The 10,634-nt window shown below is 44.5% G+C and overlaps 2 protein-coding genes across 4 annotated transcripts in view; both read left to right on the top strand.

Moving 5' to 3' along the window:
* The first annotated feature begins 166 nt into the window (after positions 1 to 166).
* zfyve21 (zinc finger, FYVE domain containing 21) lies at positions 167 to 7,092 on the top strand. Of its 2 annotated transcripts, XM_023825577.2 has the most exons (8): positions 167 to 362; positions 2,558 to 2,608; positions 3,219 to 3,387; positions 3,915 to 3,990; positions 4,223 to 4,314; positions 4,620 to 4,673; positions 5,398 to 5,528; positions 5,850 to 7,092. In XM_023825577.2, exons 1-8 carry the CDS (start codon positions 237 to 239, stop codon positions 5,883 to 5,885), a joined length of 735 nt encoding a protein of 244 aa, XP_023681345.1. In that variant the 5' UTR covers positions 167 to 236; the 3' UTR covers positions 5,886 to 7,092. The 2 variants fall into 2 exon arrangements, with proteins under 2 accessions (XP_023681345.1, XP_023681346.1); XM_023825578.2 differs by lacking the exon at positions 4,620 to 4,673 and having other exon boundaries at positions 171 to 362.
* Positions 7,093 to 7,693: 601 nt separating this feature from the next.
* The window catches only part of LOC111851034 (BRF1 RNA polymerase III transcription initiation factor subunit), a 41,959-nt gene continuing 39,018 nt past the window's right edge, over positions 7,694 to 10,634 (top strand). Inside the window, exons 1-2 of one of the 2 annotated variants that reach the window (XM_023825537.2) lie at positions 7,694 to 8,175; positions 9,003 to 9,225. In XM_023825537.2, the coding sequence (XP_023681305.1) occupies positions 9,042 to 9,225 (184 nt within the window). In that variant the 5' untranslated portion in view covers positions 7,694 to 8,175; positions 9,003 to 9,041. The remainder of the gene's footprint in view (positions 8,176 to 9,002; positions 9,226 to 10,634) is intronic. The other variant, XM_023825536.2, reaches the window with a different exon arrangement.

The raw sequence follows: 10,634 nt of genomic DNA, 5'->3' as shown, positions 1-10,634 counted from the left end.
GTATTTAACAATTAATTTATATTCAATCAAGCATCATAGACTGGATGCAGGCTCACGCGTTCTGTAACAATGGGCGGGACCAAAAACACCAAACAATTGTTTTAATTGGCCCTTTCTCCAGACAGTCATATGACCGTAACCAGAGGCGCTCGACCCTCCCATTGGTTGCTCGTTCTGTCAGTCCGCAGAAGCTTTGGGGCGCGTGTGGGTGAAGGCGAGGGTGGAAGGGTGGGAAAATGTCCTCTGTGCCAGACGGCAAGAAATTGGTGCGCAGCCCGAGCGGACTTCGCATGGTACCCGAGAACGGAGCATTTAACAGCCCCTTTTCGCTGGACGAACCGCAGTGGGTGCCGGATAAAGAGGTGAGCGAAAGAGGGCTCGCCGCCTGGGCGTTGTATTGCAGGCTGCTGTCAGTCGTCCACAGGCTGATTCCTCATATATTTTCCTGACGGATCGGATCCGGGACTTGGAGGGTGTGGAGTTTCACCAATTTGTCTAGCAAATCATGCGCCTTTAATTAAGTAAGAAAACAAGATGCTTTTGTTTTTCCGCTGGTCTAGCCTTGTATGCAAGTGAAACCAACTGTGAGATAAATACGCCTGTCACACTGACATCACTCAACAGAACAAAAACATAACGCTGTGTTCGCTTTACGTTGTACTTTTAGTTCGTATTTATTTGTACGAATAATCGTTTCTGCTTGCTTTTGGCGAAATGGGAAAATAGCAGTTTGAAATCTGGTTAGCTTGCAGTTCTGACTTGAAAGATGCGAGTCCAGCTACATACTCATGAAATATTGCACGAATAGTTAAGGCCGTAATTTCACGATGCAATCGGAAAAACATTCTCCCGTCTTCTGTTCGAAAGCGTCGGTCGTTTAAACGCCTCGTCCTTAAAAATGGCTGTTTACGGGATTATTGCATAATCGCACTGACATTTTAAAAGCCTATAAAAGTGGAGCCATTTTTTAACAGCTTTTCAACAGAGTGCCGGATCTGCACGGTGTCTCCGCAGCATCTGCTGAATCTCCCGTCCGGAAATTAAAGGCTTGGCTACCCGTGTGTTTTATTTATTAGCCTCTCAGAGAACGGTGTGGTTTCTCGTTTATAAGTCGTGCGTCTCATTTCCTGACTCACGGACCATGTTTACACAGCCGAGGGACTGTACGCTCGCTGTCTGGATCGGATCCTTTCGCCGTAAAATTATCACGCACCTACACACACTTTCTGAAAACACTTATTTGCTCAGCACACGAAAACATTATTTTTATGAACATGTGCTACGTACCTATTTGTAAAATTGAAGACTTGTACGTAGGGATCTGCCGGGTTTCTCTGGTTGATTTCCTCTGGGGTAATGACCGACTCCTGTTGTTTTGCTGGGTCGTGAGGATGTCACACCTTTAGTGAATGGCGCTGTGATTCTTGAGTTTTCTTTAATTCTTCGTATCTTAATTGCAAAGTAGCAACTTTTTCAGAAACTTTGCGCAGCTTCAGCAGGGAGGACCCATGCCCGTATCTGGAAATGGGCACTTAACCGCATGTTTGTATAGCCTGCGACCGATCGACGACTGTATTCCCGGTTTTGGTCCTGCTGCTGCTCTACTCCTGTTCGCGATTGTATGTGTTTGTTAGTGTGCTTTTTATCCTGTGTAGTACAACCCCAGGTTTTAGGCAGTCAAATAAAACGTTTAAGGCTGTTTATCTGGGTAGTAAATTAGAACCATTAGAACCTAGGCAAATTAACAGCAACTAGACATTAAATAAACCAGAATTTCTTCTGTTCTCCAAAAAAAGTTACTGAGATCTTGGACATTTAAATGAACACTGCTTTTGGTGCCCTCTGGGCCACCCATTCCATATGTGCTCTGGTAATGGGTTAAATAACATATTGAGGAATTTGATCAGCCCATTAAGGTGGGGTAGCAGTCCAGTCAAAAATACATCAGTGTTGGACAATTGCTGCAAATACTGGGATGATTTTAGAAGCGGTTTTGAAATGGCGAAGCTGACGCACTTTATTGTACCATCAATGTCAAGATCACTTAAACATCATTTTCTTCGACAGTTAGACTCTTGCACAGTATTGTGTGTGTGTGTATATATACACTGTTTTTGCTCTTTCTTATTTCTGTATTTCGTATCCTTCCTGTCTTCCTTTTTCTTTCTTGCAACAAAGATAATCTTCAAATTTCTTTGCACTTTGTGCCATGATAATAAAGGCATTCATTCATTCATAAAAATCTGTCCCTTAATTTTATATATATATATTATATATGTCCCTTTATACTGTTCTTTTATGTTGTGTGTATTGTCTGATCCTGTCTTTAACTGCTAATCCGAAATTTTCCTTCATGGGATTAATTAACTTTATCTTATCTTAATAGAATTCCTTAAAGCACTAGCGTCCTCTCCAGTAATGGTGGGGCGGGGGGGGGGGGGGGCTGGGCTGTGATGGGTGGTGGTCCTCCTCTGGGAATTTTATTCAGAGAGCTGAACCTCTCGCCATTAATATGGGTCTTGAGGTAATATTGGTTGATGTCTCCTTTTCCTTTCAGTGCTCGAGGTGCATGCAATGTGACACAAAGTTTGATTTTATCACCAGAAAGGTAAGACATCTGTCACATATTTCCTTGGACAGTTTTCCCTCCGCTTTCTGTGAGCGACGGCTCCATTTCCACACCCACTGTTTCCGTCAACAGCTGTTGGTGATTCAGCCATCCAACCTTTACCATTCACCGTCTCCTTGGTGCTGCTGTTTTGTTAGAAACTAGAGTTCAGCACAGGTGTTTCTCAATAACAAGAACACGAAGATCGTACTTGTGGTCTTGGCAAGACCGGTTTTGCTAGCTTGTCTCCCAAGAAAGAATTTGGGGTGCAATGAGTCATGGCATTGGTCTCAATTGCCGAGGAGGTCAGGCAAGAACAACATCCGGGGATTTCAGTGAACTAGTCTTTGGCAAAGGAGGATGACGTAGAATGGGTACACGAGAACACAAGTACGGTTAAGTACGCATGTGCATCCGCATTTTGTGTACGTGGCCAGAGACTTTACCAGTGACTTCAGCATAATGGTTTGTGTTTTCTGTCCTGTAACTGGCTGATGGTGAATATGTTTGATAATCTATGTGTTGTGTTATTATTATTATTATTATTTAAAATGAGACACACAGGTGTTTTACAGGACCAGTGCTGCCTGGTAATGTTTTTGTGTCTCAGCACCACTGCAGGCGCTGTGGCCGCTGCTTCTGCGACAAGTGCTGCAGCAAGAAGGTGGCGCTGCCGCGCATGTGCTTCGTGGACCCTGTGAGGCAGTGTGCCGAGTGCGGCCTGGTCTCCCAGAAGGAGTCAGAGTTCTACGACAAGCAGCTGAAAGTGCTCATGGGAGGTGAGCCCTGCGGGTGCTGGTGGGGGGAAATGAGGCCACGGAGCCCTCTGTTGGGGTGGGGGTGGGCTTACCGTGCGCTGTCTGTCACCGCCTGCTGTAACCCAGTAGGGGGTGATAAAGTGACTGACTGGAGTTAGTCTATGAGGGACTGGGCCTTTGTGGGCTTTCCAAGGCTCTTTTTCTCTCTTTATCAGGCTGTGGGTTTGAACACATTTCATTCTTCTTTGACAGTTGTCGTCTTGTTACTCATTGCTTGGTCTTAAATTCAGCAGTAGTGTGTTGCCCTGAAGAGGAATGTTTATAACCTCTGACCTCCTCTCCCTTGTCCTGTGTTGGAGAGTCACCCGCAGTGGGCACTATAAATAGGCCCCCACACCCACAAGGCCTGCCACATTACTGCAGGGAAACAGCCATTAGCTGCATGCTGCAGGGTGGAGGCCTTGCTAAAGACCATGAAAGCGCAGCACCGGCCTCCGCTCCATCCTCCCCGCTCTTCGGCTCCTGAGTGCTGCGTGTTCTCTCTGCAGGTGGAACATTCCTGGTTACACTCGGCACGTCTGAGAAGTCTGAATCGATGGCATGTCGCCTCTCCAACAACCACAGGTAACGCAGATCTCCACAGGCGCACATATGGTCTAAAGTCCTACATGTCTAAATGTTTATGATTAAAGATGTTTAATGTATTACCAGCTTGTTGTTGATTACAGTGGCAGTGTTGTGTTCTGTGTCGGCAGACTGGGCAGAGTTCAGTTGGTTGTCGTCCCGCTTGTGCCGTGATGAGCATGGGACAGGGATCTGCTCTTGTTTACAGCCTGACGGCCTTCTGTCTGCACAGGTACCTCTTTCTGGACGGGGAGAGCCACTTCGAGGTGGAGCTGTCCCGGATCTCCAGCATGCAGGTGCTGACGGAGGGCTCCCCGCCTGGAGGTGAGGCGAGGTGGAAGGGGGACTTGTATTAAGGTTTTCTTGCGTGGTTTAGGTTCTTCCCCATTGCCTAGTTACACCCTCAGCAGAAAAAACTTGCTGACGGATATGCAGTTGTACTTCCCACTGTGTCATGGTTTCAACCTCTGTCCTACTCAGCACTGTGTCCAGACCCCACGGAAGGGGACGTCTGTCGCAATAAACAAACGTGCTGGTTGGGGGTGAAAACTCTGCAGTGCTCAGTAACCCCAAGTGACCTTTTTCTCCCTCACTGCTTCTTGACTGGCCATGCTGTGCTCTGGCCTCAGAGAATGACATTCACACTTACACCAGTCTCCTGGAGAACCCATATATATCAGAAGGTATTGCTGTATATTTCGCCCCCCCCCCCCCCTTCTCAGTTGGTTTGTGCCACCCTCTGCTTTTAACGAGGTCGTCTCCTTCGGGCTCTGTGACGTTACGCTTAACATTCCGACTGGTGGTGCATGTCGAGGGATGTCTGGAGCTTGGGTCTTGCATTGACAAGGACATCTTTCACAAATATGTAATCGGACACTATCCAAAGATTTGCTTCTGAATATCTTGCTTTCAGCCTGTCTCTCTGAGCAGGAAGTAAGTGGCTCCACAGAGTCTGGCTAAATGAATTCAGGATTGAGTCCATTAACGTTTCTCACTGGAGCCAAAGGCGATCTCGTTCAAAAGTGCTGCATGTCTGCCCCCTAGTGGTAGCTTCATGAGTTACACTTCATACTGCAGTGGACGTCTGGTGGTAGCTAGTGCGTGTGCTGTGCTCCTGTGCCTGTGCTGTGTACTTGTGTCATTTTGATCATTTGAGAAGCCAGTGTCCTGTGACTGCTGAATAAATTATGGAGGTGTGTCTCAAAACAACTGAAGCTGAAAAAATGAATTTTGTTCCGAATTAGTGTTAAATTCCATATTTCCATACCTGGCTGTATTTTTGTCAATGCTGTTGCGTTATGCCTGTTTCTGATTGGTGTTCTCCCTGTCGCCTACAAACCCGCTGGCTTGTCTTACCTGCTGTTGTGTCTGCTGTTAACTCTCGTCCATGTTTATGTGTCTGTACAGGTGGCAGCTCTAGAGCCACTGGGATGATTCTTCACTACAAAGCTGCAGGTTCACGGGATCTGCAGCAGCTGCGCATGGAAGCCACCGATGACAAGAAAACGGCCTCCGCCTGGCTGGCAGCCATGCACAAGGTAATGTTGCAGACTTTCCGACCTCCTCATCTCCCCCACCCCCGCCCATGCCACTTTATCTCCACCAAAATGACCTCATTGACCCCTAAAATATAATCATCTACTGGAAACACTGGAGTGCTGATGTTCCTGGAGCTTGGCTCGGGTATTTGAGCTGAATTTGAGACCGGAAGGTGGTTTCGATCCCGGGTTCAGAAGGTGTGGTTCTGCAGGACATGCCAGTGGCTTTGGATGAACGATCCATTGAATTGCCCAAGAGGACTGGAACTGTGAGGAAACTCTGACCAGCAGCCCTCTGCTGTCTTTCTGCACTCTTGCCAGGCTGCAAAGCTGTTGTACGAGTCTCGGGACCAGTAACGCTGACCAACAGAGAGAGGGGGAGAGGTGGGAGACCCGCAGGCATCGCGTGCTCCGAAACGGCCTTGTTCTATGTACTCTGCTTTCTGTTCCCAGCTGCACTGGCCTGGATCGTGCCCTCAGACCTGCCGCCCTTCACTGACTCTAGTGCAATATATACCATTTAATAAACGCTTTAAATGTAGTGTCACGTATTGGATTTTGTACGAGAAGCTATTTTGTTAAATATTCCTATTTTAACGTAAGAAAGATGCAGCCTACAGACTTTTTACTGATGAAGTATTTACTATGTTTTTTTTTTTTTGTATCACTTGTGTACCTCTGTCTTTCTTCTCTGTACTGAATGATGAATTTACTGCCCACTTAGACAAGGTCAAGGTGGTTTTTCATAAGCAGGTGAGGTTTCACTACTTTAAAATAGAAGAAGCACGTTGATGTAACCCTACATGAGTCAGCTAGTACCGCTCAACTCAGTGTGTTCAAAGAGGCGTGAACACTACTTAGCACGCCCCCTGTGGCTCATGGCCACTGCAAGCAGTGCAGGGGACCCTTAATTTGTACAGTACCTGATCTTGCTGGGACTAGAAAAAAAGCCATCTTTCTATTCAGTGTTTCTTACATATGTTTTTTTTCTGATAATACGTTACAAACTTCTACAAGGGGTCCTACAAGTGTCCACAGAGTGAGTGTTATAAACATAATTTCTGTTATGAAGGCATGTTTAAAGGTGTTTCTTGGACCTGGATGAGTTGTTTTGTTGTGTGTGCTTGTGCTTGACTGAGGCCTGTAAATATCTTTGCTCTACTTGATTGATTTTTATTTTAGGATTTTTTTTTTTTTGTAATACAGCTGTATATTCTTATTCTTCAAAGAAAATAAAATGAATTTGTGTGCATTTCACTAGTACCTTGAAACGAAGTTAATCTAGTAAGTCACCTTCTTCTTTGACCAAGTTTTGATGTGCACTTTTTAAAATCCATAAACATGGACGCTGGAGGGCAATGACGGTCCGAAGTGTGAATTCAGTTCAGCAACATAACAGTTTGATATGGGGGCGATTGCACCCTTTCCCACAAGCATTTTGTTGTATTATATTTTAACTATTACCGCAGCTATCTTGCAGTAAATTTATTTACTTTTTCGAATGTTCGTGCATATGTTACTTTTTGTTATACTCATCTGAAATAAATACGATTGCTTGTACCTATTCATTTTGCCATTATTTGCGCTTTCCTTTTATGCTTATTTATGTACCGACTTGCATCTTTGAATTTTAGCTTTTGAAAGGCAGCTGGATCATATGAAAAGATTAAACGGCCTCGATCACTGAGTCAAAGGATCCAGAGTATGAACATCTTGCTGAAGAGACCGCCTATTCAAATGATAAACTCCATATATTGGACACTTCAGACCAGAACACTACTGTTTTACATAATACTTGTCATCTATTTAAATGTATGCATATAAACATCTTGTCGGATGAATGAAAACTCAGCAAGTAAGCAACTCAATTAGAAGTTAAGTTAAATTCAACTTCGTAACGACCAGCCAGCGTTATGTCTTCACGATTCCATTTAAATGGAGGCAGTGCGGGTGGTTAAAGACCAGGCTGACGGTTCAAGACAGAGGAACAGTCCTTCTGGATGGACCCTTGAGTAGCACGTAAATTTCATTGCCCGTAAAATACTCCCATTGAATGCATAAAATTGCAAATTACCAAATAGAAATTGCACAGTCCTATGACGTATGCACTTCGGTCTGGAGAGCATGGAGGCGTAGGCAAGTTAAAAAGAGGGGTGTTACAGAAAATTATTAGTTGGATCACGTTGATCATTTTGAATGTAAAGTATTATATGCGTTTTATTTAAATGTTTAAATATTACAAGATAGGTTACTCACTATATTTTATTTTAATTGGTATATGTGCAAATTCTCTATATTCCAACCTTTTTACGCCCCCCTCCAAATGGTGTGAGTTGGAAAATACCACTCGCATATGCTTTATCGGACACATGTTCAAGCTAAGCATTAGTCGATATATTATGTTATTTACGGAATTATGATCATTTGAATATCACCAGGCATCGGGGGGTGCAGCTTAAATCAGATATAGCCCTTTTTTGAGGGATAGTAATTGTAGACACGCAAAAAAGGGGAAAGCCGTGGAAAGGCCGTCAGGCGGCCGGCGTGAGCCTGGGAGTTTCCTGCGGGAGTCGTGCGAAGCGGCACGCGACGGCACGCGGGAAACGACTCGCGGCCCGCGGCCGGGGGATTGGTCAGGATCGGATCGGTGTGTTTTCGTTTCTCATCCCATTTACTTCGCGAATTACTTCGTTGGTTTATCAGATTTCTTATCACAACGAACGGCAACATAGCCTAGCTGTGTACCCTACGTAATTGTATTTTTAAATCGAGTCTTAATCTACGACCATAAAGCCTCAGTTGGTGTTGTGCACTAAAGCTGACCACTGGGGATAATGGGTCTGGCAATTGTTGCATTGTGTTCAATTTTAATAACCACAACAGTTTAGAGAGTATATTGAAATTCCAAAGCTATGAAGTTTAGCTCAGTTACCAAGGTGGATTATTACAGACATGTAAGGTGTAACTGTTTCAGTTTGAAGTGCATTTCCGTACATGTCCTGCGTTTGTATGGTTTTTTTTAACTGTACAGATATGTTATAACGTAATAATCGTGTTCTTTCATATGTGGTCCTGTAGATATTAACCACGTGACCAGGAATTATGTTGTTATCGCTAACTTGCCGGTGTTATGCAAAAAAGGCATCCCTGTCGTAGAATGCATGCCTGTCTCTAAATGACCGATTGGTCGCTAATCTGAAACGAGTTGAGCTACCTTGTCGAGTAAGGCTACCGTAGTGCTAATCAATAGCCACCAAACACCCGTAAAACTCTAACCCTAACCCCCAAAAACATCCCTAAAACCCTAACCCCTAAAAAACCCCTGACCCCCAAAAAACCCTTAAAAGCTCAACTCGTCGGAACACCGGCATGCATTCTAAGGCAGGGATGCCTTTTTCGGCATAACACCGTTAGGACTCGTCGGTGATTGGAAATTGATTGTTTTCAAACCCATTTCTCTCCTTGTTTGCACAGTATTTCTTTGGTGCTGAAGTGCTGTAGACAAACCTCACCATGAGCTCTCGCGTGTGTAAGACCTGCGGGTGCACGGACATTGACATCGATCAAGCCCGGGGCAATGCTGTCTGCATGGGATGCGGCTCTGTCCTGGAGGACAACATCATCGTTTCGGAGGTTACCTTTGTGGAGAACAGTGGTGGGGGCTCGTCGGCGGTTGGACAGTTTGTTGCATCAGATGGTAAGTGCAGTGTAACTAGGCCTTTTTACTATTTGTGAGTCATGGCTTTCATTTAAAACAGTGTTTCTCAAGCCAGTCCTTGGGGCCCTTCAAGATGGTCCATGTTTTTGCTCCTTCCCAGCTCCATACCTGGGTCTGAGGCACATTTGTATGAACTGTTTTTCTGTAGCCTCATTCATTTATAGCTGTCATGCCATGCAGTTCTCAGGCTGACCTGCACTGAGCATCTTTGTGAATCTGCATCCCTATGCAGGTCTTGCTGAAAATGTCGTTCATGTTTGTCTGGGGTGCCGCGTTGTGGTCCCAGTTCGCTGCACTGGCAGATATGGGCACATTGGTGCACCTCCCCTGCTATCTTGACTTGAGTAAGGCTGGAATAGAGGCTGTGGTGGTGTTCAGTGATATGTTGCTACCTTATGCAGGAGCTGGATAACTGACCGCTTGCCCTTTCCCCTGTCCATTATATAGAATGCCTCTCAAAGTAACTCGTGTTGAACTGTGCAGTGGTGTTTACATGTCTGATACAGAGTTTGTCCAGGTTTAGTCCTTGGGGAGTTATCCCTGAAAGGAGGTGGAGCCCTCCCATTTTGCCAGAACCAGAGAGGAGTTATGAATGCCGTGAGGATACTAAGTGCTTCAGTAGGACTGGGAGTCCTGTATGTATTACAGTATTAACATGTTATTGTTATGTGATGGAAGGCCTGGACCATGCTGATATTTGTGTGAAAGTAGGGCTGGACAATAATAGAAATTTAATTTTAATTATGATTTTGGCTTCCTGTGGTTATCAAAACAAAATATTTGAGATAAAATGATTATTGTGCCGCATTTTGTTTCACAATGATACGTTTTGTCCTGTGTTTTAAGTCCAGTCCATTCATATTTTGTGTCTAAATTTAAATATATTTTGAGTTCAAGGAAATCCACTGTTAAAAAGACAAGTTTAAAAAAATCAGTAAATGCATGCTATTTCCAAAATCATTGAATAATTGTTAAATGTGATCTCAGTATTGACCGAAATAATCATAATCATGATTTTTGCCATAATCGAGCAGCCCTACCTGAAAGTGAAGACTAGTTCCACTTTTTGATAGGTTAAGAAATGGACCATCATTCAAGCATAGTTTCATCATCATGTCTGTATGGCAGCTCCTTGACATGTGGTTTTTCAAAGAGCAGCCATTTGTGACTGCAGTCTCTGTTCACCAATACAGGGCAGAACTGCAGCCCTCATTCTCATTAATCCTTTCACTTAAGCGTAGATTATGCTTCACTTATCCATGCGCTGTTACTGTTCACAGTGAGTTAAAGGGGCAGTTAACCCCAAAACTGAAAAACAGATGCATTTTAGGTGGGTTTTAGTGCTATCTATCCTTCTAGGTTGTTCTGCTGGGAGTTGCCTAGTTTTG

Source organism: Paramormyrops kingsleyae, chromosome 14 (assembly GCF_048594095.1).
Source record: "Paramormyrops kingsleyae isolate MSU_618 chromosome 14, PKINGS_0.4, whole genome shotgun sequence".
Classification (NCBI taxonomy): Eukaryota; Metazoa; Chordata; class Actinopteri; order Osteoglossiformes; family Mormyridae; genus Paramormyrops; species Paramormyrops kingsleyae.
Note: the sequence above shows the minus strand (reverse complement) of the source record. Positions and strands in the feature narration are given on the sequence as shown.

Excerpts from the sequence above, each read along its gene's own strand:
- zfyve21 (XM_023825577.2), top strand. The coding sequence starts at position 237 with ATGTCCTCTGTGCCAGACGGCAAGAAATTGGTGCGCAGCCCGAGCGGA. Across the intron at positions 4,315-4,619 it reads GGAGGGCTCCCCGCCTGGAG|AGAATGACATTCACACTTAC; the intron begins GTGAGGCGAGGT and ends CTCTGGCCTCAG. Across the intron at positions 4,674-5,397 it reads GAACCCATATATATCAGAAG|GTGGCAGCTCTAGAGCCACT; the intron begins GTATTGCTGTAT and ends GTGTCTGTACAG.